Source organism: Larus michahellis, chromosome 4 (assembly GCF_964199755.1).
Source record: "Larus michahellis chromosome 4, bLarMic1.1, whole genome shotgun sequence".
NCBI lineage: Eukaryota > Metazoa > Chordata > Aves > Charadriiformes > Laridae > Larus > Larus michahellis.
In genome coordinates this window covers 56,342,103-56,369,876 of record NC_133899.1, presented here as the reverse complement: position 1 = coordinate 56,369,876, position 27,774 = coordinate 56,342,103, and the positions used below count along the sequence as shown (strand labels likewise).

Here is a 27,774-nt window from a genome sequence, read left to right as displayed (position 1 = left end):
TGATTTCATGGATCATCAGCAAAACTGTAAAACTGTTAGGTTTACAACCATGACGTACAGTCTAATTGTTACAGATCCTTTTGCACATTTCCACATTTCCCCCCTCCCCCAAATCAATTCTCTCAACTCTGATCTGCCATGCTGCACTTGTTTTCTTATACTCCATTCCTATTCTCCATCCTGGCCAGGTCCCCACTCCCTACGCAGTCATCCATCCATGTTCACCCTTCTTGATCGTCCACCCTCCCTTGTTCTTCCTGCTTCACTGTTAATACCACCCACTTAAAAGATCACAGTCTCTCCGCATCGTCATCCAACTTCATTCACCTCTTGTCTCCCACTCCCAACGTCTGTTTTAGCCAGTCCCAGCCAGTCTCCTGGCTTCCAGTTTTGGGATACGACTGAGGTTTTGAAGATCTAATGATTCCGTGCTGCCAGCAGGGGTGGTCTTGCTCACTTGTCCTTTCTGCCTCCTGGCAAGACACTTTCATGAGCTCCCTCTCCCTAGCTTTGGTTTTCATCAGACCACTAGTGAACCGTTCAGCTCACTGAACCAGCAAAGGCTACTCAACTCTCTCCTTGCTGGCTCAGATTACAACTTGCTTAGTGATCTGACTCGAATTACCAAAAAGCAAGAAAAATAACAAAGTTGTTCCAAAGAAGGGGAGGGATAGTGAGGGAAGAGATATTTGCTGGGAGAAGGGAAGATAATAAGAGATTAGACCTGCCCCTTTCAGGCCATACGGTCAGCCATTTTACCTGGCAGAAGCCTTAATCATTTCAGTTCTATCCCACATTAGTTTCAGTTTGTGTACAGTCCTACTAACTTTGGATTTGTGTGTTTGTTGGATATATTCTTCTTTCACAACTACTAGATATCAAAAAAGGAGCAATCTTCATTGGCTTGGCAGGTAGGGTAACGCCATTCTTCTCATTTATTCTCCTTCTGGCTTTCACCATTCCCCCTCACCAGGTTTTTATTTTTTTCGTTTTCCACAGCATCACTAATATATAAAACCGAAAGTGTGGTGAATGACCCATCCTAGTCTCATCCTGACTCAAAGCACAGTCACCGGTCACTGCCCTGGAATAATGGGATGTCTTGGCTGACTTGCTGTAAGTCATAGAGGCTTTGTCATAAACAGAGATTTTTATTTTTAAGTTTCCTGCTCTGAATCAAATTCACTTCAATAACTGCTAAAAATATCACTAATCTTCCTCCTCTTTCAGGTAATGCTTAGTAAAACAGCATATTGCTGTCAATCTATACTAATTAAATAAAACGGCTCTGAAAATTTCCTCCCTAGTTTTTTCTACCACTGTGAACAACTTGAGGGAGAAGCACAGTCAGGAACTAAAAGGTCTCAGAAAATCCTTCGCTGAGACAGGCATTCAGATATATTGAGGATATTTCCAAAGCAAGCTTGGCTTCTTCAGGGCTACAAAAGCGTAATGTATTTTATGTTAGAGCAGAAAGAACTTCCTACAGAAATGCAGGAGGTATGTTTCTGAGGATTTAATAAATGCCTTTTTATGAGGAAGTTTAGTGTTTGACTTTTGGTTTTGCTGCTTGAAGCTGAACAGCTTATTTCTTGAAAGCCATATTTTATTCTAAATAATTCTATAGAATTTTGATAATTCAAATGGAACTATTACACGCAAATATAGGAATGTTAATTCCCAGTCCCACTTACAGAGAAAATTACTAAATAATTATTGTTGAACTATAAATTCTTCCGAGTTAACTATTAACTTGCTAAGATAAAAGCCGTGGCCTGTTCCCATGCCCAGCAGTTGCACCTCAACAGGAAGATCCAGAAAACTGTGAATTACTGATAGACCTTTGTGTACTAAAGCTATGAGATTTGTGCCATAAATATTTGCTGTAAAGAAACTGAAATTGCAGAAAAAGTGCAAGTACAGAAATAAAGGCATTCTCCCTTAGCTAAATGTTTCAGTTTTGACTACAGGAATATCCTCCAATTATCCAGAAACAGAGTGAAGAATCATGATTTAAAACAATCAGAAAAGAGAATGAAAAGTATGTGTAGAGCTGTATGGTGAGTCCAATTCATCATTTAAACTAATAAATTAAAATATTTTAACCCATTCATGAAATTTTCCAAATACAAAGTTACACAGGTAATAAAAGGCTCCAAATGTTTTGCAGTATGAAGTAGTGCAATCTGTGACAATAATATAACTGAAAAGCCATTCATAATACCAGCATTTTTGACATAAAATGAATCCTTCAACCAACCTGACTGGTAAAGAGTCGACCAAAATTCTCCATAATTATTAGATTCATTATAGATACCTACACAATTTAATAACAGACTAGATTTGAAAGCAATAATTTCACAATAGCACCCCATTAAGGGTGAATCTGAACAATAGTCTTAATTTTGCTCTTCACACATGGAAGGAATCTGATAAGGCTCAAACCAGGACTGCAAATTTAAAACTGTAAATCTTAGCATTGCTTACATTGCCTACATTTAGAGATACATCATTTGCCCCACTGCACTATAGTCAGTTAGTTATTACTTATGTCAGTTTACAGAAGAGTGGTATGCCCAGAGTTCCATCAAGAAGAATGATTCCACCCCGGTTCAGAACAAAATGGAAAGTCATATTATCCCAGATCCAGAGACATACCTACAGTGTTACATATGCCAGCAAAGCAGGAAACTTTTCCTTAAAGTTACAGATTTTCTAACACACCAGTAATAATGATGGCATGCAATCATACATGAAAATGAAAATGAAAAAAACCCACCCCCAAAACCAGAATAGTATTACATCTTTCAGAAAGTTGCAGTGATGTTTTCTATCTGTAGTAATGTTCCAAGATAACTGTAAACAAGAACTAGGGTCTTGTTTCGTCTGCACTTTGTTCTCTCCACAAAGATGTTTCTGCTTAATAGCCAGGATTGTCAGCCAACAGATGCTATTTGTGTGGATATGTTTTGTTTTGTTTCTTATAGAGCTGTTGTGGGTTTAGGCCAGTGGGCAGATAAGCACCACACAGTCGCTCACTCACTGCGCTCCTCTCTCCCCCTCAAGTGGGACGGGGGAAGAAGAAAGGAAAAATAAAAATGAGAAAGCGTGGGGGTCAAGATAAAAGGAACAAATGAATAAACAAACAAACAAAAATTATATAATAAGTGGAGGATAAGTGGAAGAAGAGGGAAGAAAACAAAACAAAACAAGTGCTGCAAAAGCAATCACTCGCTGCCTCCCATGGGTAGACCAATGCCCTGACAGTTCCTGAGCAAAAGATGGGTAACCCCCTAAAGCCTTCTCTTTATGCTTATATTGCTGACCAAGATGTTATATGGCTGGGAATATCTCTTTAGTTAGTTTGGGTCATCTGCCCAGTTGTGTCCCCTCCCAGCCTATTGCGCGCTCCCCAATCTATTCACCGGGGGGGCAGAGTGAGAAAGAGAAGGAATTGATGCTGTGCCAACACTGCTCAACACAAGCTAGAACATTAGTGTGTTATCAACACCATTTTCACCACAAATCCGAAACATAGCACCATACAAGCTACTATGAAGAAAATTAACTCTGTCCCAGGCAAAACCAGTACGAGAGCTCAGCAGAATAGGTACAGTTCCACATCCAATGATCCTAAATGATAAACTAATTAAAAAAAAAAATAATGCAAACTGGGGAGAAAAAGATTGGCTGTGCCACATTAGTCTTACAAAGGGGTGAAATTTTCTACTGGTTTTGTGAGCTAAACCAGCTCACCAAAAGGTACAATGAGTACAAGAAGGGATGAGAGGTAGGATAATACAGCACAACAGGAACCAGGAAAGGAATGAAAGAATAAGAGAATAGCACCCATCTTTTTTGCTACTAATGAGTGTCTGCATCAGCTCTGTCACCTCATCAAACAACACTACAAATTTGTTTTAGTTTTGAGTGGAACTAAAGCAACTTCTAGAAGTAGCAGACATAAATGCCCTCATAGGCAGTATTCAGCACCCTTTGGCTAAGGTAATGGTTTGACATCCCTACACGCCTCCCCTTGTGGAAACCCCCTTTCCTTACACCCATGTCTTTCTCCCTGGTTTAAACAGCAGAATCTTGTAACTCATCTTGTACCAGCTCTGGTAGTCACTCATTGGGCCACCCTGCGAGGCAGTTTAGGTAACTACAATGGCAGACTACCCCCTGCCCCGACCCCCCACATAAAAAAAAAAAAAAGAAAAAAAAAAGAGAGAATATTTTTGTGCCATTTCAGTGAGCTGAATCAGCCAAAGGTATGGCAAGAGACCCAAATGCACTTCAAAGGGAAGCAGGGGTGAGAGTGGGAATGTGTCACACAAGAGGCTCAAGTCTAGGTAAGTACTAAGAAATACAGATATAAACGTGTTTTTTCCATATTTTTTTCTAGTTTCCATTTTCATTTGAGACTATAGAAAATTATAGTGATAAATTAATAGTGATAAGGCTGCAAATTAGCACCTCTTTCCCTTTTAAAGGGAAATCATGTCACTTTGCACTGTCAGACGTCCCTATAACACATAGGGACCACTCTAAGCCACACTTAGACCACTATAGAATTAGGTCCTCCAGCCTTCCCGTTTCTTAGAGAAAAAATGAAGGGTATAGATGCTGATGATCTACCTAACAAAGATGGTTATTCAGTATGCCATATATTTATGCATTTTTATATTCGCATTGTATCTTTATAAACCCATACGCTGTACTCAAGCACACTGTAACATGACTCCTGCATGCAATGCTTTCACAAAGAATCCTTTTGTTGTTACAGAATTTACATCAACGTCTTGTAGCTAAATGGTCAAAGCACCAGTACTATACTTAAGGCAATGTAAATTAGCTTGCCCAGACAATATTCTATCAGTTAAGCCAAACAAACTAAAAAGAATATTTGGATAATAAATATCATTATAACATTTTGGCAGACTAGAACACAGCACAGGAAAAGCAGGAAAATAAGCATGTAACTTTTTTTTTTATTTCATATAGAAAAATATTTAATTAACTTTGGTTAAGAGGTCATTCAGTAACAACTGGACTGAATATAAGCTGACATAAAAAAATGCATGTGAAAGAAAATCTTATATATCTATAACTTTTGGTTAAAAAATTCAATAACTTTTCACTCAGTCCTGAAGTAGGGAGAAATACTTTCATTGCCAAGGCTAGTATTAAAAAACCTCTAGAATACTTTCATGGTTGGTCAATTCTGTTAGTGTAAAAATGTATGAAATAGGACTGACCTGGACAGAAATTCTGCTGTGTCCGAGTAGTTAATTTTTCCTGTACAGCGCGCTTTTCAAAATGCCCTGCAGTTGCATTCTGATGTAGGCCTGGTTGTCTGGCAGCAAATCCCAATTCTCCAGGTTCAGAAAACTTCAGATAAAACTGTGGCTCCAAATCACTGAAAGAGAGGTTTATAGCACCGTGTCTCCCACTGCCATAGTCACTGAACATAGATTCATCCTCAGTGTTCTGTGTTGGTAACGGGAGAATCCGATGATGCAGCTGCGGGCTAGGCAGTCTCGAAGATAACGGAGAAGGAATAGGTGACATTTGTTTGTGTGTATTAGATAGCGGATATGAGTTACTAAAAACATTACTCACTGCTACTAACGAGGGTGAATGCAGCCTTTTCTCTTCCAGTTTAAAATTATTGCTTGCCTGAGAAATATCAGGACTTTCACTTACAGGCAGGTTCAAAAATAAATGCTTGCTGCTTCCCCGGGATACCGTGGTTCTTTTCTCATATATTGAGCCTGGCAGGTTTCTGTCTACTCTTGTAATTTGTTGTAGTCTCTTCCATTCTGCAGCTTCATCTAAACTGTCGCTCCGTTTAACTTTCAGAAGAGCTTTATTGACTGCTCCCACAAGGTTGCATGACTCATCGCTAATGTGCACTCTCTCTGCTTTGTACTGCAAACCAGAGCAGTCTTGCTCCTTTTCTTGCAGCACGGTGTTTTTAGAGTTTCCAGCAGCTTCATCTACGGAGTATACATCAGTTCTTGATATGAACTCGTTATGTACTGTTGTGGGAACAGGAGAAATGGTTTCTTTAGCCCTGTGAATATCAGGTAAAGACTCTGCAGGGGAGTTGGCAACTGTTTTAATACAAGCTTCTGAATCCTGTTCTTCTGCAACGACTGTGATTCCTGGCTTCTCCTTGCATACCGGCTCAGTATACTTGCCACTTTTCAAGCTTTCAGCAACTGCAGATTTACTTAACGTCTCAAGTTTGTCCTGAGATGACTTTGCCAAACTGATACTTCGTTGTACCTTCACAACTTCAGGAATGCATTCTCCATTATCCACTAGTTCAACTGCAACCACGTCATTGTTGCCTTTTGAGCTAGAACTTGGTAAGTCAGCATCTAGTTTCACAGCTTGGTTGGTCTCAAGAGAATGCCACTTTTCTATCCACCTTTCTGGTTGTGTACTATTGTCTACGGGTAAATCATCCTTACCTCTCACTGTTAGCCAACTGGAGGCAGAAAAGGAACTGGGAAAACTCCTGGTAGGAAATCTTGTGGGGAGCATCTTCTTATTTTCCAGTTGCATGTCTTGTGCACTTAGTAAAGAAAGATGTTGTTCATATATTTTTTTTCCCCCTTTCCGGTGTCTGAACTCCTCAAAGCTCTCTTTCCATTTGTATTTCCTCATTTTTTTGTGATTCAAATTGTTTCTTTTTGTGGAATCCAGAAAGAACTCCTGCTGATGTGTAAAACTGGAGTAATCATCACCTTTAAGTTTCGGGACTCCAGAAACATCCTGTCGCTTTCCCTCCTGATGTCCTGTGTTAAGGCCCAGAATATGATGTGATCTCAGAAGACTGGATAACAGTTTTTCCTTTTCAGCAGTTAGTTTGTACAGTTCAATCAGAATGTCTTTTGTGGTAGTTTGCTTGAAAGTAATACCTCCAAAGTTTTCATATGGCTGTTCTCTCAGCTCCATCTCTAACCTCTCCCTTACTTGATAGCAGCTACAAAAACGTTTACTGCTTCTATCCAGAGTTACACAGCCCTTGTAAGTAAATCCTCTGACTTTTCCCCCTGGAAGGTAAAAGCTGACGTAACAAAGCTCCATAATGGGTTTGTGCAATTGAAGGATAGTATGCGTGCCTTCCATTATGCTTGCCAAATTAGTCATTCTTTTAAATTATGTCCTAAGTGTTTCAAAGCTTGCATGACAGCATGTGAGGCAGGGAATGGACGGAAGGCATCTGACTAATCTTCAGCAACAGTATTGTCTCCTGGAAAAAATAGAGAGAAGCCTGTCAAACTTGATTATGGCAAATTTACTGACAAATAACAAGCCTGCAGAAGCACAATCTTCTCTCAATATTTTCTGATGTAAATCTTTTACCTTGAAAAATCCGACCCAAAAAGGATGACATTGCTAACACTCATAGTTGGAGTCATAATCCTTCTCTCATACATCATTCCTCTGTCTCCAGGGTTCTCAGTCAATGTTCCATAAGGTCACAAGATGTTCACTAAAACACCCATTTCAAACAGAATTTACTTTTTAATCCTGGAACCTATTGCCCTTTCTCTGTTAAAAGTTAACTTGCTGTTGAACATTTAGTCAAAAGAACCACTCAAGCATGTGTGTTTCTTTTTTACTCAGTTCAGCACAACGAGCAACGTAACACCATCACAATGTAATTAGCTGTCGCTGCTTTATTCACCAGAAAACATTTAAAAAATAAAAAAGGCTGAACATTTTCTTCTCGTATTTATCTGTGAAACTGCCATGACATCAAGAAAACTTGCAAGAAGAAAAAAAAAGCTTCTGTTTACTTGGTTAGCATATAGGTACTGTACAAATCTATTTTGATTCAACATGCAATACTGTAATTGTACTACTACAGGCAGATTTATTGAGCGTTGTTATTTCTTTTTCTTTGCATCGCATTGTATTTTCTTGCTACAGATTGGTTATATTTACATTCTTTTGACACATCATGATAGAAGTTAGTTTACTCCTTTTGAGCACTAAATTGGCTTTTAATCCAGGAGGAACTCTGCTACCACAACTACAGTGGAGAAGTCTGCAGTCACTAGGAAATGCATAAAGATCAGGGAAAGACCTAAAGCTCAGCAGCAAATCCAGCAGCACACAAAGCTGGAGAGCACCTGCTCCAAGGTTTATCATTGTTGAAAAATGCACAAATTTCCATTTTCAACTTTCAGTGCATAAATACAGCAGAACTTTCCATCATTTCAAAACAGTCAAACTTACCCTCAGGCAACAATAACTAAAAGGAAGCTGTCATATTACCATGTCACAGTTTTACATAATTTTTCAATATACAAGTATTGTATCGGTTTCTGTTATGCAGATAGTCAGGTATAAAACGATGCTAATAACTTATCATAAGTAATTAGCAAATTCTAACTGTAAGAAGCAAGCAGCATTTACCCAAAATATCATTTATTGTGGTGATTTTGACCTAAATTTTGTTAAAGCATTGCATCTGTTTATAATATTATTTAAATAGTTTCAAACTCTCTCTTTACTTCAAGCAGTATCCCTCTTTATGCCAGCAGAACTCTTAATGTGCACACATAATCCTTGAAGACAGAAGATAGATCCTAAGGAGAGAGACTAAGGGTAAGAACAATCTTCCATCAGAGACAGACAGGTCAGCTTTTTAATTCTGTTCACCAGCAGTCAACAGTTAAGTGTCATAAATCAGAATCCCATGCAAGTATAGGAGGGGGTAGGAAAGGTGCAAAACCTTTAGTCAGTACTTCTGTTGAAGACTGGCTTGTCGTTTCATAGACCTATAAGTGTTTCTGAGAAAATTATGCCATAGTGTTTCTCCTTGTATTCTTGTTTTAACTTATTGTCTGAGTTTGGAGTTTGAAATATGGACAAGGCTGAGAACGGCCAAAAAGAACAGCCTCACTTCCAGTCTTCCTTGTCTCCAGCTGTGCGTGCCTGCTGCTTTCCTAGAGTAGAACTGAGTGATTGTGCAGCCACAGGGTGTGTCACTGGCATATGCAACCAAGAGTGGTTCTGCATACAGAAATAACAACCATCAAAGAACATTTTTTCATCACAGGAGCAGTCTTGAACCTACTCACTCTTCACCCAGCCCATTATGGTAGCAGTTTGCCTGTACATCACCTTAGCCGTAGCACCAAATTGCCCCTCAAGTAACCTACTGTGGTGAGCTCCATCAAATATGAGCCAGTTAACTTGTGGACATTTCCATAAATGAATGCTCAGCAGTCCCAGCTAATGCATGCTGAGTCTGTTTTTACTTAGAGGAGAACTTTACTGAGAACCAGAATTTCCAGGGAGTTACTAGGCAGGGAAATGCATGGCACAGTCCATATTTTGGTCTACTGGCAACATACAGCTGTTAAACTAGGAAGAAGAAAGAATAGGTAACTGGGAAAAACCTAGCTAAAGTGAGGATGGATATCTCAAGGACTCCCAATCTATGCTTGGTATTGACTTAAGGAAGACAATGCATCAGATCAAAGTATTTGTCAATGCATTTGATTTAGAAAATAATAAAAGGAAAGGAGCGATAAAAAGAAAGGGAATTGCTTTTTAATACATGAAATGAGACAGTCTGTATTTTGTGTATTTCATAGTCTTATCTAGGAAAAAAACTTAGTGTTAAATTACTCTGAATTATTTTATATGTTCTCTGTTTCACCTCAACTGGCATGGCATTTTCCCACTGAAATATGATTAAGTGACTACAAGGAAATAGCATCATGGAAACTACAGACCCAAACATTATGATCAAATTTAATATCCTCAAATTACATCTATGATATCATCAGGTGCAACACCGCTCAATTCTGAAGAGTCCTCTTGTTAGCATGCATACATTATTTTTTTGGACAAAAGAATATACGTGTAAAGGAGAGAACTAGCTAGCCCTTGCCTCTGCCACACAAATTTGCTAGGCTGTGCCCCTCCCAAAACACATGCAGCTTCCCTAATCTAATCTGAGCTCTGAATCAAGCTCTGCTGCTGGATTGTTGTGGTTTTGGGGTTTTTTGGTTTGGTTTGGTTTTTGGGTTTTGGTGGGTTTTTTGTGGTTTTTTTGATTGCTTTTTGTTTTTTAAGTTTAACAACAACAAAAAATGTCACAGACTTGTGACAAAGTCTAGGGCCAACACATTTTGCTGGTCAAAACGTGCTCTTAGAAAGCCAGGTGTCCATTGCTGCAGTTCCTTCTTTCCATCAGGACACATTATTTGCTGCTCACCATGACAGACGGTCTTCTTCCTTTCCCTGATCTTTAAGTAAGCAACAATTGGAACTCCTTACTTTTCCAGCTCTCCCAATATCTGTTATTAGGTGGCAATCTGTTCCTGAGTATGCTATGGTTAACTTTCTGTGCTGTGTTATCTAGCTAATTAACAGATCAAAACAGAAAAAGCATGGTAGAGGAAAGGTCGTAAAAATGTGGGCAGAAGGATCCACATCACAAGCTAGAAGAAATTGAAATGAAACTGCAATAATATTTGTTTAGTGACAAACTCCATCATTTTCTTCTCTTGCTTAAACTCCCATGTTTCTCTGAGGTTCTTTCAAATTATCATTTGACCTACAAATGTTATCATTAGAGAGATAAGAAGTGATGATGTCTTTGTGAAGTCAAAATGTTACAGCTCCTTGCAGCAGCTTAGACATAAATAAAAGAATTCATAACAAAAAGAACTTTTGAACTTAAGTCTACGTTATATTTACTTGTGACAAAAAAAATAATCAAAATTGGGGTATTTATTTTTTAATTATTTGTGTAACAGTTTGGACAATACTGCATACTGTTAGCAATGGTAGTTCAAAATACTGCTCTTCTCAGCTTCACAATTACTGAACTACACTAGCAAAGAGTTGTTAAGGAATATGAAACAGACTCTATGCCAGACAGAGAACTACTTCATTAAATTTCAGATCTCATGCAATGGCACAAGGGAAGTATTAAAGCATATTAAGAGTCTTGCCAACAAATTCAGATGAAACATAAAGAAATAACACAGAACATAAGGTTGAAAGTCATTAAGTTAATCCACAATGCAGAGCTTTGTATACCAAAAGCAATTTTTTAAGCATAAATGCAAAATGTAGTAACTATACAAACAAATAGATAAATAAAATGGAAATAACCAGAAAAGCATGTTAAAATGCCTTGGATCTTTTACAATCTTTGACTATGTCATTCTGTTCAAATTAATCCAACGCAGGACCAAGTCCACGAAAGAAAGTAATCTGAAACCCAGCTCCCTGAATACACTATCTCTGTGGTCTGAAGATAAGGAAATCTAAATGTCTTGAAATCTAAAACCATAACTTAACAAAAAGATAGTCTACACATGGCATGTAAAGTTAATTAAAATTGTTTTTAAAAGTTTTTGGATGGACTGAATAATATGAGGATGCCTCACGAGAAACAAATACATTCTCAGAAGCCAAACTGCCCTATACTTGTTTCTGGTACTTTATAGACCACTGTCTCATTTCAAATAGCTGTAAATAAGCATCTTACCTTTTTAATGCAGAGAAGACAGAAAAAAGCAATGATGTCACTTTGGGGTTTAGAACTAATGCTCACCATTTATACTTAAATTTTATATTATATTTACTGGTCAGGTTGGAAAACAAGCATAAAATACATATATTAATCATACCACTTGGTCTCAAAAATTGTTTAAAAAAACCCTAGACTGCAAAACTAGAATTATATGTAAAGTACTGACTTCACTAATAGTTTAGTTTCCAAAGTGACAAAAGTATTTTTAAAACAGTGACCTTCTTCATTACAAAATGTCACAATTCCTGATAAATATTTTCAGTTGTACTATTACCAAAAAAGTCCCTTTATTCAGATTTTTGCTCCTATGATTTCAGTCTAGTGACCTCCAATACAATTTATCTAAGTTAAATGCCAGACATAAATGATATTTTTCCCTGTTAGAACCATGTAGTTCTACTTCCAACTAGTTCCACTCATTTCCACTAACATGTTAGTAAACCATTTGCAAAAGCCACATGGCGGGGCGGGGGAGAAGCTTTATAAGGCTTTCAACTAAGGAACAGGGAATTTAAAACAAATTTCTATTGTAAAAGCAGAAAAATTTAAAAAGGTACCTTAAAGGGTAATAAATATCATAAGGGTATCTTTAGAAACCTGTATTTCCAAAGACTTAGAATGAGACGTATATAATGTCAATGATATCCTTGAAACTGATGTTTCTTGTTCAGTGCATTTCTTAATATCGGTTGCTTATACAACAGCTTAGCTCTCCGCAGTATTCCTGCAATAAAAATTCTGATATGTCCTTGTGTTAATAGCTTACATTTTACAGTAGAAACATGATCCTAAAAAAGGAAAAAAAGGTTTCCAGAACCATGCTCGCTGTAAAAATGTTTCTCTTGATATTTTGTGTCGCAATCCCTATTTAAAATCAACTATCAGCTATAAACTAAAATAAATAAATAAATAAAAATATATATACTCTTTAAAATCCATGTTTTAATGCTGACTCCTTTCTGATATGCTTTTGTATTTGAAAGACGGAATGACAGAAAACAGAAACTCAAAGGAGAAGACAGAAAAATGAAGAGGGAAGGAGATGTTAAAATGGGCATCAAAGTGAGGAAAACACTCTTTCAGTCTTCAAATGCCAGAAGTCAATCAAAGATTTCTGGAGATGGTGATATGTGCTTGAAACTTCTCAAATACAAAACTTTGAGCAGTCAAATCACTACCCCTGTTTTCTAAGCCTAGTGATAAACCAATATTCCATCTAAACAATGTAAGATGCTCCTGTAAGTGCTCCTCTAGCATGCCCGTCTTTCTGCAAATTGAAAAAAAATTCCAGATACCCAAAACTAACTCAAAAGAATATATCTGTTACCATATCAATCTTTGGCCCTACTTCCAGCAAAATATTGTGCCAAATAATCCTCCGTCTTTCTTTCAACAGTCACAGAAATGAGCCAATATAGCTTTAAGAGAGTACCACTTCTGCAGCAACATGTGTTAGTTTAGGCAGGACCAGCATGAAGAACTTCTTTCTGCTAGATCAGCCTTGACTGTAGGCAGGAAGGACAGATTTTAATGTTCTGTAAGAAACTTTCCTGTTGCTTACAATTAAAAGGTATGCAAATATAAGACTTCATTTCAGATCTGTAGGAAATTATAGTAGGCAGAATCTTTTGATTTGTCTGAGGCCACAGCTTTGGTAAATCACTTGGTGGCAGCAGAAATGGTCTACACAACAGGAATCAAAGAAATGGACATAGGGTAATGATCTGAGAAAAGAACCTTTTCTATATTACAAACACCATAACATGGATGAGAATAGATGAAACACATATGAAAAGGAAATACAATCTCCAGATAACATGCACTTTTAGATTTTCTATTAAATTTTGTCACTTAATCCATCTCAGAGTTCACAGAATATTTTACCTGTCCTACAGTTAAACTAAGTATCTCATTGAAATCCCTTACAGTAACACACAAATAAGAGCCCAACTCTTTGCCCATGACCTCTACACCATGAAAATGTATTGGAGTTTTCCCAATTTTGTTAATACAATGATTTTTATGACTCTCTTCACATTCTACAACCAACAACTCATCGCTGTTTATTAACAAAAGAAGAAAATATACAAAAGATTATGGAGAACCATTATCTTGAAATGTGTGATAATTATAGGCTTTATATTATCTATATTTTATCTAAAATTTATCTATATTTTATCTAAAATATTTGTCAGTCTGACCTCGGTAGTAGGGAAAGTCATGGAGCAGATCATCTTGAGTGCCATTAGAAGTCATATAATGGACAAGCAGGGGATCAGGCCTAGTCAGCATGGGTGTATGAAAGGCAGATCCTGCCTGATGAACCTGATCTCCTTCTATGACAAGATGACCCGATTATTGGATGAGGGAAAGGCTGTGGACATTGTCTACCTAGACTTTCGAAAAGCATTTCACACTGTCCCCCATAGAATTCTTATGGGAAAACTGGCGGCTCATGGCCTGGATGAGCGTATGATCAAGCACTGGCTGGATGGACGGTCCCAAAGAGTGGTGGTCAATGGAGTTAAATCCAGCTGGCGGCCGGTCACAAGTGGTGTCCCTCAGGGCTCGGTGTTGGGACCATTTGTGTTCAACATCTTTATTGATGACCTTGATAAGGCCATAGAGTGTATCATCAGCAAGTTTGCAGATGGCACGAAGCTAAGCGGGAGTGTTGATCTACAGGAGGATAGGGAGGCTCTGCAGAGAGACTTGGATAGATTGGACCAATGGGCCAACGCTAACGGTATGAGCTTCAACAAGGCGAAGCGCCGGGTCCTGCACTTGGGCCACAACAACCCCATGCATCGCTACAGGCTTGGGGAAGTGTGGCTGGAGAGCTGCCTGGCAGAAAAGGACCTGGGGGTTCTAACGGACACGCGGCTGAACATGATCCAGCAGTGTGCCCAGGTGGCCAAGAGGGCCAATGGCATCCTGGCTTGTATTAGAAATAGTGTGACCAGTAGAAGGAGGGAGGTGATTGTCCCCCTGTACTCAGCACTAGTGAGGCCACACCTTGAGTATTGTGTCCAGTTCTGGGCACCTCAATACGAGAGAGATATTGAGGTGCTGGAGCGAGTGCAGAGGAGGGCAACGAAGCTGGTGAAGGGCCTGGAGAATAAATCTTATGAGGAGCGATTGAAGGAGCTGGGACTGTTTAGTTTGAGGAAGAGGAGGCTGAGGGGAGACCTCATCACTCTCTACAGCTACTTGAAAGGACACTGTAGAGAGGTTGGTGCTGGTCTCTTCTCCCAGGTAATTAGTGATAGAACAAGAGGGAATGGCTTCAAGCTGCAGCAGGGTAGGTTTAGGCTGGGCATCAGGAAAAAGTTCTTCACAGAAAGAGTGGTCAGACACTGGAATAGGCTGCCCAGGGAGGTGGTGGAGTCACCATTCCTGAATGTGTTTAAGACTCGTTTAGATGTGGTGTTAAGGGATATGGCGTAAGGGAGAACTTTGTAGAGTGGAGTTGATGGTTGGACTCAATGATCCCAAGGGTCTTTTCCAACCTAAATGATTCTATGATTCTAAAAGGTGATGTACATTTTAACAATGATGCTGGAATGAAGATCACAGAACAGAAATCTCTCTTAAACCACTGTTCTCTGCTGATGGTTACAGTGGAAACAGAACATTACAATTTCACAGAAATATTGACATTCAAAGACTTGAACTAAATTTTACTTGTTAATGCATTATTACAGAAGAGAGCACAGGAATAAGGAAAAAGAATAAAAAGAGAAGCATGGGCCATATCTAGAAACCCAGTATGAAAAAATTATACAGATAGAAAATAAATAAAGAGTGAATAAATAAAAATCCTGGATGACTCTCCTGTCTTTTACAGTAAAAAGGGGAAAGAAAGGAGCATGCAATACTTAAAATTTCTATTTTTTAAAAATACAGATAAGAATTTTATTATTACACTGCAGATTGAGCAAGAAGTCTAATGTATCATTTCTTTCACAAATAACTTCAAAAAGGAAAATGATTTCCTGTCAGGTCTAGTTTTGAACTTCGAGTACAAAGAAGGAAATAACTGCATGGAGCTACTAATGATTCAAGGAAGACAAATAATTCTGCTTTTAAAGAGCTTAGTTAGAGTATGAGTTGATTTTTGGAGAAGAAAATAGTATTATGACTAAGCAGACTGAAAAGAAAGTGCACTGGGAACACAGGCAGATGCTAATGGAAACTCTGATAGCAAGTAATATGCTTATTTCTTCTATCTGCAGTAATTTCTGAATATAACCTGCTGTAACTTGGAAATACACAAAAAAAAAAATTGGACAAGGGGATTTTTTTTTCTGTTATTTTATCTGTGCTAATACACCTTTTGCGATTTTAGTTACAGAAAGAAACAAGCTTTCTTCCCCCCAAGAGAGACTGACATGAAAGTTGTCATCCTTCTGTAGCCCACTTCAATTTAGCAAAGCCAATATGTTGCTTTTTCTGACACAACTGCGTCAGCAAGTTAAAAAAAGAAAAAAGATGACACACAACATGTTCTCATTACTACTGAAACTATACTGGCAGAGTTCAACCACACCACAGGATGTATGTGTCCAAAATCTGTTTGGGAAAGGTGACTAATCTGCAACAAGTTACCAAATAAGATTTCCATCACAAACTCTCGCACTTGACTGTTTAAGAGGTTGCTAATAAAAAATTCTGCAATGATATTATAACTATGAAAAGTCTTTAATGTAATAAGTAGTAAGCCAGCAGACATTAAAGGAGAGAAAGAGCAAAGGCGATCTCTACACATATCCCAAAGAAATCCCTCTTAACAGAGTAACAGCCTGTTTGAAACAGTATTTCAAGAAGTACAGCATTTAAACAAACAAACAAAATCCCTCTGCACTTCTGTCAGGTTTTTACATTCTCCATCTTGCTCTTGGGCACTTAGCAGGGAAAGAACCAAGAGAACAGATGAGTCAATCATCTTGCTTCCAGATTTTTTTTTTTGACTGGAACTGAGTTTTCTGACTGCTGAAGAGGCAAACTGCAAGGAAAGTACCAATAAAAACACTGCATTCCAGATAAAGATACTTTCAGCATATAGGATTTGAAAAAAAATGTCATTCCCAAAATTCATAGTCTTATAAATAAGGGTGTTTTTTCTAAGCAATGGCAACAGCAACTCTTACAGAATTTAAAGACATGCACAAATACAGACTGGGCAGAAAATGGATTGAGAGCAGCCCTGCCAAGAAGGACTTGGGGATGTTGGTGGATAAGAATCTCAACATGAGCCAGCAGTGCGTGCCTGCAGCCCAGAAAGCCAACCACATCCTGGGCTGCATCAAAAGAAGCGTGGCCAGCAGGTCGAGGGAGGTGATTCAGACACCACCTGCAGTATAGCATCCAGCTCTGGAGCCCCCAACATAAAAAGGACATGGACCTGTTGGAGCAAGTCCAGAGGAGAGCTACAAAGATGATCAGAGGGCTGGAGCACCTCTCCTATGAAGACAGGCTGAGAGAGTTGGGGTTGTCCAACCTGGAGAAGAGAAGACTCCGGGGAGACCTTTTAGCAGCTTTCCAGCATCTGAAGGGCACCTATAAGAAAGCTGGAGAGGGACTTTTTTCAAGGGCATGTAGTGACAGGATGAGGGGTAATTGCTTCAAACTGGAAGAGGGGAGATTTAGGTTAGATATTAGTGAAGAAATTTTTCACTGTGCGAGTGGTGAGACACTCGAACAGGTTGCTCAGGGAAGCTGTAGATGCCCCATCCCTGGAAGCGTTCAAGGCCAGGCTGGATGGGGCTTTGAGCAACCTGGTCAAGGGGGAGGCGTCCCTGCCCATCGCAGCGGGGTTGGACTAGATGATCTTTAAGGTCCCTTCCAATCTAAACCATTCTATGATTCTAAAGACATTAAACGGGTTTAATAGATTATAATATGATCAAAACTATATTTGTCATCTCTCACCCCACTCCTCCAGTTTTACTTGCAAAAACAACTGCCTTAGTTTTTTTATTTGGATTTTACTAAGGAAAAGCATTTCAGGAGGCAACATTTGGCATGGAGAATTGCAGCTGAAATAACTGAAGTGTCACGAAGTTATAACTGAAAAGAGAGTCTTATAATGAAAAATATCTGAACAACTTCAATATAGATGGTAGTAATCAGTCTTGATGATTTTTTAAATTAAATATCAGAAAAACAAGTTTGTTTCACATGGCAAATGAAACAGGAAGAAGCTCCATTTTGCATGATATATGAAACAACAGCCAGACTTTGTTTCAAGACTTTGTTTTCAATACTGACCCTCAGATCTTCTCTTCTAAAGGAAACTCTTGGAGCTAGCAGGTATTACAGTACTTCAGAGAATGAAGCTGTCCTCCTGGCCTACGTCTGCCAGTCCAACCCAGCAACAACAGTTAATTTCTGCCTTCTTCAACAAAGACCAAAGACATCTTCACCATACTCCAGATGATGTTTTCTCCACTTCTTACCGCATAAGGAAAATGAAAATCCATTGAGTTTATCTATCCAAAAATCTGAAGGGCTAAGGTAGCAGGTACACTATTATCATAGCAACTTGACTTATGCTCTTACCATATTTAGTGGATACATGCACAAACTCTGATGATTCAAAGGGATTCAAAAGACACTTATAAAGAAGCAAAAAACCAAATAAAAACCAAATAATACCCCAAACTCTCCTTGCTGGTAAGAAAAGACTGTTTTGACAAATCTGGAAATTGAAATGAATGTTAGAATTACTTCATCTATCTTAAAATAAAGACAGGGTTTATTCCTCAACAACAGCATTAGATGGTATTCTGTGTTTTATGAATTCTGCATTAATGTAATATATATACCTTATTCCAGAAAATAACCCTTCCCTACAACTTTCTGTACCTAAGATGAATACTTACAATAAACTCTTATAATTTAAAATTGAAAACAATTCCTGAATATGTGCACAGGGGCATGTGGCTAGTATTCATCTGAACTCATATAATGATGTAAAAATTAATTACAGGCAAGAAGAAAGATCTTTTCCCTGAGGACACAGAGGTCTTAATGAAAAGCAGTACTAGTTAATAGTCAGCTGATTTTCAAGTAATAAACAACAAAAAAAGTCATGCTAGACCAAAACAGCTTGTACAGACCTCTATTCACATGTCTAAACCGTAATCTTTATCTATTTCAACAGAAACATACTATATTATCAGGAAAAGTAAAACAAATAAATTTGCATTGATATTGAACAAAATAATACAAACTTTCAAGATCATATTTGTACATTTTAGTCTTGGGTCATAAACTGCACACGTGACTTTTTTCCCAGTTTTAACCTAGATAAATAATCCCCCATAAAACAAAAATAATTTTATTTAATACTTCATCAATGGATAAGTTTAACTGGATACACAGTGGCTTGTTCCCACTTCTGGCAGCAAGTACAGGATAAAACCAGCATGAATGAAATAAATATTTTTTTAAAATAAAAGAATCATCTTCCTGTTAATCTTTGTCCAAAAGCTTTAATTTTGCTTGTCTGGACAGCAAACTCTTCAGGCAAGAGCTGCATCTTGTTCTGTTGTGCATTGTTTAGCATGTTTAGTTCCTCTAAACCAAGACATGAGATTTTTATTTATTTGATTACTGCATGTCCATGCTTGTTAGTGTCATGATGATATTTAAATGAAGCATTTAGTACACAGCCTTTCAGATCAAAGGTTTTTCACCAAACATCACTTTCAGAGACACATCTGGCATACCCATACATTCTGAACTTTAAACCCAATACGCAATTTCAGGAAAGCAAAGGAGAAGAAAACTAAAAGGCTATGTTATAGCAAATCTTTGAGCTATTTTATGAGCGAGGAAAGTAATTCCATCTGCAAAAAGTCTGGACCAACAGCAAAAGGAGGTGTAAATGCTAAGGAAGCTTCAATAATGAAGACAAAAGAGATATGGAATTTAAAAGAATAAGAACAGCAATTAAAAAAACCTCTCATAACAACATTTTATACCTTTAGAAGAATCCCTTCCATAAAATCCGGCAAGCTTTGAATATATCTTTCTGCAACGAAAGGTCAAATATGCTGTCCCACATTAAGTTCTTAGGAATCAAGAACAATTTTCTGAATTAATGTATTCGACAAGTTAACAAACCTTTTTATATTCTAAAATATTTCGTAAAATTATGCAAACTTTGAGAATAAGCTCAGAAAGCATTTTAACTTTTCCCCCTTCCCAAACTTTAGTGATCTTGGAATTACTTTAGCCTTAAGGAATTTTGGGTTGCTTCAAAAACTACATTTATCAGTCAAGTTTTTAAAACCTTGGCTGTACTGGATGAAATGGGATGTTCTGACGATCATATTAACACTTCAAAGAAGGAAGTGTTAAAGCAGAGAACTATGGTTGCATTTGTTTTCTTCAGTGGAACTTTTTGCAAGCAGCATTTCATACATAGCCAAATGGTTTTGGCGTATGACTACAATTAACAAAAAATTATAAACCCAATTGCTATCCATCTGAGAGGAGAGATTATAGGTTTTCTAAAGGCCTGTTAAACAAATAAGTATATTAAGTATTGGGTTTTATATAGACAACATTTAGTCTGTTTTATCTGTCCTAAGTGCAAATCAATTAACATGAAAAAAAGTCTTGAAAAGGGTTAATTGTTTATATGTCATTGTGATTTTCTCGGTCTGTGCCCTATCATGGAAGACCGTACATGGAATTTTTGTTAAATTCAACAAGTCTGTCAACAGGAAAATGCAATTCTACCAATAATTATGTTTAAAAATATGTATAAAACTCCAATTTTTTTAAAGATTAAACACGTTGCATAGATCTCCCAAGGGGGTTCTAACTTTAGCAACCAGACAACCATCATAGGAAAAAAAGCAAGAAAATTAAAACATGCAGACACAGTATTTCAGTATAATAAGCTTACAATACAGCAGGATAAAAAGAATGGCTTTGAGAAAAACGTCAACTTAAATCTTGACTAATAAATACCGATTTTCCTTCAAGATTGCAGTAATACCATTTAAAATTATTTATAAGATTTAATTACTCTATAAATGGAGGACAGAAGCAATTAAATATTAAGAATTCACAGGTCTTATGTAATTTTCTGAGGGCCCAACTCAAGAAAATATGTATGTCTTGTGGAGATACTAAGCCCTCCATTATCACCACATAGAACTGGGTTTACAATCCAGCTGAATGTCTAAACTAGTGATTAGAGGTTCAACCTTCCACGGAAAGAGAAGAACTGGCAGTATCTGCATGACTAGGAGACAGTTACTTGGATAAGAACTCATGCAGCACATTTGGTGCACTTTCTTTCCCTGTTCTTGGGCAGAAGTGCTGAGACTTGCTATACATACTATATCTCTACTCTGGCAACACTTATAGGGAAGCAAAATCACAAACATTAATCTGGAAAGATGTTATGAAATTGCATAAGTATTCAAATGATCATGGCAAAAAGGAAAAAAACCACCTCCCTCAGATTCCTCGTTGCAGGCAGCTCTAGGCTCTACAGGCTCCATTGTCACAGAGGAAGGTTGAACTAAATAGATCATGAAGCATACAATCAGATAAAAAAAATCAACAAAAATCACAAGAACTGACTTGTTGTGCTTGGTCATTAACGTGTTTATGCAGCCTTTTCTCCTACCATCTCCAAGTATGTGCAAATAAACATGGATGCTCACAACTAGCAATGATAGCAGTGAGATAACGATAATTAAAAAAGAGGTTGGGCATAAAGGAATAACATATTAACACATAAAACATGATGAAATGGTAGAAACAATTTATACTCAGTTAAGGTTCAGATTCCATTGAGCTATATCTATTTGACCACTCCATGATGGACAGTTTCCTGCCTTTTTGGTGCTCTTCATGATACCTGAAAGCTAATGGAATATACATCCAGATTATATATTTTAAGTCATATGAGATCAAAGCTAGAAGAAGAATTATTTCTTGCCAAAATAGCTAAAGCAAAATTAAAAGCTGACAAAAGTTCTCGCCAGGAAGACTGGGTGGAGAAAGGGATGCAAACTAATTTTTTAAAACAGCAACACAGAGGCACATGGAAATTTTTTCTCATTCAGTTCTTAAATACTATAGTAAAGAGCAGAAAGCCATCCCGCTCTAGACCCTTAACAAAGACATCTATGATTGTTCTTGCTTTCCTTTTCCCTACTCTTGACCGCTGTCTGGAGAGTATCATGTGGGGACATTTACAAAGACTGCTTTTGACTGTTGGTTCCACTTTCAAAAATTTTATGCATGCAAGTTAAAGCAGGATCAAAGCTTCAGAAAGGATCACCTTGTTAAATTATATTGTAAAGGCTCAAGATTACATGCTTCTTTACATAGACAAATCATCAAGAGTTGTTCTTAAAGTGGAAAAAATGTTTTTTTTTTCTTCCAGGGAAAAAGTGGGATATTAGTCTTTTCCTAGTTAAAAAAAAATAAACAAAACAGAAATAACTCCCCTCTCCCTCCAAAAAAAACCCAGTAGTTCTTTATATCCCAGACAGAACTGGCTCTTCACCATATTTTTATGTCCTGACAAATGTCAGTATAAAATTGACATTCATTACCTTGGCATTTATTTTGAAAAGCATCCATTTCGGAATTTTCTATTTGGTATTTGTAGCTTCCACAAAAGGAAAAGGTCTCTGGTTTCTAGTCGCTAAGCTTTCTCAGAGTGAGATTTTCTCCACTTTGTCGTCATCTTCTAGTAATACATTATTTTCTTCTTTGAAAAGTATTAACAGTTTATTTTAAATTAAGTGCACAAGATCAATGGATGGATCTGTACACTCTACAGATACAAAAAACTGAAAACAGAAATTGAAAGGAAAATTTCAGATTTTCTGGAAATACCTGTCTATGTAAGAAAACCCCTACAGAGATAATAAATTTTTACCCATTCCTCTACTTCACTCTTATCCTAACAAGTTGCAAAATATTAGGGAAACTTTCATCTGTCATTCACTACTTACTACATGATTAAGTCACCTACGTTCATGTCACTGTATCCCTTACACATACATCTATAAAAAACCACAAGGGAACATGCATGTTCATGGCACTTGACTTTTAATGAGATAGGTTGCACTCAAGTCAAAACTAATTTCCATTGTTAAAAAGATACTTCACAAGATGGTTTGATTTTGTACCAAACTGCAACCCTCTATCCCTAGACATTCTGTCTACAGTCCTTCAAATTAAGTTAATGATGTTATGGGTTGACAGTTTCTTTTTTAAGTAATACAAAAAGCATTTCTTCTCTCTCTCTTCCACTCTCCATTTAATCCAAAGTGGCTGAACTGCTTCTGCTGAAACTTACCAAAACAAGACAATTCACCTGCAAGCACAGGCCAAGCTACCTGAAAGGTGAAAGTTTCAGAACATTATGTGTAAGTGATTTACCTGAACTTCATAGTGATACTACTGATATACTTGTAGAAATATCTTTAAATGTGTACATATTGTTTAATGATAACACTTGCACAAGACATTTCTACAAGTAAAACGATCATTAAACCATCATGAACAATTCAAAGAATGGATGGAAATAAATAACTACAATTAGGAACGTAATCAAAACTTGTCTATAATTTCTCAGCAATTTTTAAATATCGATTAATTTTCTGTGAAGCTCAAAGAAAGTAAGGACCCATTATGATTCCAGCTACACTCTTGCGAAAACAAATATCACAAGACAAGACAGTGGGACAGCTGGAAGGACTAAGTATATACAGTTCCCAGACCAACTCTCTGTCAGTTAAATCATAATGTGATTTAATACTGCAGCTGAAGAAAGGACATTGTGCAAGACGGCAAAAGAAGAGTTTCTCCAGAATGTCAGTATATATCTTTTTCCTATGTGTAAAAGATATTTGCAAATGTCATCATATAAATGCATTCTAACTCAGGGTAACAGTTCAGTGCCTCAGCTGCAATGGTGAGTCCCATAAGCTTTAAAATATAGAGTAACAGATTGTCTGAACGCTGTAAATATTAGTCACGTGTCTTCCACTCATCTGCCCTCCTGAGTGCATGAAGATATTTGCATCCATCAAATGCTACAGAATTATAACAATCTGCATCCCCCGCTTCACTATACCTATCCCATATATTAGACTAGAAGAAAAAGAGCATACAGTTTTAAGAGTCATTTTGGGGCAGGGGGAAGTAATCCAGTAACAATTTACATTAATAGCGCCGACAGGAAAGGGGGAGGGAGGAAAGCTACGGACTTTCTTAGGACTGCAAGAGAAACTAAGACATCCCAGCTTTTGCGATCCCGCAGAAGCTATTTATAAACAAACAGCAAGCGAGCAGACGAGATACTAATGAGGACTAAACAGATCCCTTCTCCGCAGTCTTGAGTTAGTGGTTTTATTTTTTAATCCATTCGATTGCGACAGAAGCCACTGCAGGGAACCGAGCAGATGGGCAGCGCGGCAGACAAGCAAAGGAAAGGCTATTACCTTGCGGGAAGCGGAGCCCGGGCTTCAGATGCTCCTACCGCTGTTTCAGGTGCAGGGGAGGACACAGGATGCTGAGCGGCTGCACGGCTGCAGCTGCCCGGTGCTATTCCCGGCCGCCTCCGCCTCCTCCCCCGAGTGACGGCCGAGCCCGCCCCCAGCCGCCGCCGCTCGGCTTATGCCCGGCGCGGGAGCCCCTCACCGTGCGCCCGCCTCGCCGGTCCCTGCCGGCGGGGGAGGCGACACGAAAGGACTGACGGGGCAAATGACCAATCCTCGGGCTGCGCAGCTGCCCCGCGGCGGCGGAGCGCGGCCGCCCGGCACGGCACGGGGCGGCGGAGCCCCCGGCAGCCGCGGCGCCGCCGAGGTTACGTGCGGGCGGGGTGATGTCCTTCTGCTGCCGGCCTCTCCGGAAGGGTGTCGGTGGGCTGGAGGCATTTTCTGGCTGTCTGGAAGAGCTGTCGCTGTGCCAGTTACTCTTGCTGCTTGATGTGTCGGAAAACGAAGATTCTCCAGCAAAGTGTGGGTTTCCGGGGAGGTAACACATCGAGGCTTCAGCCTGCTTATTTTTGTCATAAACTGTCTTTGCATAATCCATCAAATCTGTTCTCCTCCTGGAAGCGCATCACTGCCGATCGTGCAGCTACCACTTACCACAGTAATTGCAATACGGCCCTCAGCAAACCATACATAACTCTGAACTGCAACATCAGAGGACAAGGATGCTACCCTTTACTCCTAACGCCGCTTGAAGAGGTAAATCACAATAAAAGCTGGTTTCCTAAACCACCTCATAAAATACCCAGCTATTTCAAGGGACAGAATTTTAGATGGAGCAAGAAAAGGACCTAGTTTATTGGTCTGAACGTTATTTTGCTACAAGTAATCTTCCTGCTACTTTTCACTGAAAGTACCCCATTCTGGAAGGCACCATAAAGGAAGCAAAAGGCCTGTGGAACAACTGAACAACTGACTTAGGTGGAAATAATAGAGACAATTAAGAAGTAACACAATTAAGGTTAAAATATTTCTAGTAACTGACACAACTGGGAGAAAGAAATGGTCTTGCGATTCCCATTGGTGTTTAAGACCCTTCTCAATATCAAAACATTGCAATGAAACACCTTTTTGCACTGAAACTTACAGCCTCCTGAAAATGTCACATTTGGTTCTGCTGAGCTTTATTAATATGTGGTAGGTTTATTAAATTCTTTATTAGCTCACTGTGCAAATTTTTCATAAACAAATGTGATCTTAGTTAAACAGAAGTCATCCACCTCTATTTGAAGCAGTGGGGATTGTCAGGTCCCTATCACTTTAGACGACTCACAGCATCCATCCTTTCCTTTTGAAATCTTAACAAATTGGGTTTTCTCCTTTTTACATGAAATTTTCTGATCATCAAGCGATTGCCTATGCAGAAATACTAGCTCATACTCTGCATATTGAGACATGGCTGCAGTCTAAGGAATGGTAAAAACCCTGGCTCAAAGTAGGGCTTTCTCTTCTGATGTTTAATATTTTCAAACAAAGATTAACAATTACTTTGTTTATAACTTCCCTTTTTGCAAGCATGTGGTTTATATGGAGAGAGAGTTCACAAAAAGCAACCCACAAGAAACGATTATGTCAGGCTGCAATGTAGGGCACACTGAGAGTAAAACCTAATCTCCGAGAGGTTTCCACTTCATCTGCACTCATCTGCGTAATCAGCTTTTCATCTTGCCATAGGATAAATGCAACCTGCCTTCTGCTTCATTTACCCTATATAGAACACTAGTATAGATTTGTATGAAGCAAGCGGTAAGAGCTTATGTAGAAATGTATTCAGAAAGGAACCTGAAACCATTCAGTTTTTAAAGGAACATTAAAGGTTGGAAGTCATCTGTTTGCCTTGTTGATAGACTAATTAGAGTTGAAGGCTATTCACTACATCTAGTATGCAAACTGACCTTGCTTTAGATGAAGCAATCCTTACTTTCAGCTACCATTTAATTTCTTAATCTGTGACTTGTGGCTGGTGAGCAACAATAGCTGATGCTTAAACCTTTCAGGAGCTTTTATAAACTTAAATTCCAGTGAATAACCCAAGCTGTTGAGTGGAACAAGTATGATTTTAATCTCAGTTCAACTGAGTATGGAAGGCTCATACAAGACCTTCATGGAACAATGGAATGAGTAACAGCCTCCTGTTCAGGCGGCTCCTTTATTTGGAAAAGTATCACCAGAAATCATAGCTCATCATCAAATGAAAGACTTCAACAAAAACCTTTGCAGAAGCAATATCTGAATTGGAAAGGTACTGACTGACTTTGATGTCTGCAAACCTAAGTCTAAACTAAATTCTAAGGGCTAACAATGAGGATACAGGCTGGCCAACTGAATGTTTATGGTTCTTTGTGCTCTTGTCTCAAAGGATGAATATTTTTCTGTATGATTGTCAGAAAAATGCTCATAAAGGTGTATGGGTAATCCAGAGGTACATGAGGAAAACATGAACTGTATGATGCAAAAAAGGGAATAGGAAAGGTATCGCAGTTTGCTGCCAAAGCAGTTGTTACCATTCTATTTGAACTTGAAGAATTAAAAACCACAAAGCTATCCTGTATAAACCAGCTCCATTTTCCTTTTGTTTCCTGCCTGCAGCAAATTCTCATCTCTGAACAAGTGTTTCCATCTTTTAATATGTTTGTTTTCTTGTCTTTACATTGCACATCAGAGCTGACACTTCAGTATAACAGGGATATAAAACTCCGTATTTTCAACTTAAAATGAATACTTTGAATTCTCAATAAATTCAGGTCCATAATTCAGCAATTTATTGTCTACGCATATTTGTATGGCAGGTTTTGAAGCCAAAAGAATTAAATTTTTTTCTGACTTGTCTAGATACATTAATTGAATGGCTTATGGCATAGTATATATGCCCAGAACTCTGTTTTCTTCAGTTCCTTCTCCTCCACCCCCTCAAATCCCCCTTGTGTCTTCATCCCATATTCTTTAATCCACACCATCCCGTGCCTTGGAATAGCAGTATGAGCTGTGCTCATTTGCTTCATCATTCCACGGATTCCATGCACTAACTACTACTTCAGATCATGATCCCTTTTGTGTCCACCATGCCAGTTTTCTTCTCATGTCTAAAACTCAGTAGAGATTCTGATCAATAATACTGAGAATAAATTGTGAAGTTTTATGGAGTCCTTAACAGATCTATTACAATTCTGGCATAATTGAGAAACAAAAAAAAGAAATCATCTAGTTAAGTGTAAGATGCCATCTGTTCTCTTAAAAATTATTAAAATAAATAAAATTTGACTTGTAGGACCTAGATTATTCTGGGTAATTACAAAAGGCAATAGCACTATTTATACAAACAAAGTAAATGCAGATATATTGGAATGCGTTTATATAATGGATTGGATTGATTTTTTTTGACCAGAGTGTTGGGGTTTTTTTGTCTCTGCAACATACATTATACTGCATTGTGTTAATTTGGTTTATTCATAAACTCTTGACCCAAACACAGCTAATACAGAGCTATTACAGTTTACATTAGCAATCCATTTGTCACTTATCAATATCAAAGATTTTATCCTAATGAGAAATACAGATTTGCTCATTTCAAATTATACCAAATCTAATTTTTCAATTCACCCAAACAATGAAGTAACTTTGGCCAAAAAGGAACTTCCAAAGACAGCAGAGGAG

The 27,774-nt window shown here is 38.1% G+C and overlaps 1 protein-coding gene across 4 annotated transcripts in view; it reads right to left on the bottom strand.

Moving 5' to 3' along the window:
• FMN1 (formin 1) overlaps positions 1-24,729 on the bottom strand; it is a 200,199-nt gene extending 175,470 nt beyond the window's left edge. For all 4 annotated transcript variants that reach the window (XM_074584990.1, XM_074584992.1, XM_074584991.1 and 1 more), the window contains exons 1-2: positions 24,067-24,729; positions 5,259-7,264 (exon numbers count right to left, since the gene is read on the bottom strand). In XM_074584990.1, the coding sequence (XP_074441091.1) occupies positions 5,259-7,161 (1,903 nt within the window). In that variant the 5' untranslated portion in view covers positions 7,162-7,264; positions 24,067-24,729. The remainder of the gene's footprint in view (positions 1-5,258; positions 7,265-24,066) is intronic.
• Between the last annotated feature and the right edge of the window lie 3,045 nt (positions 24,730-27,774).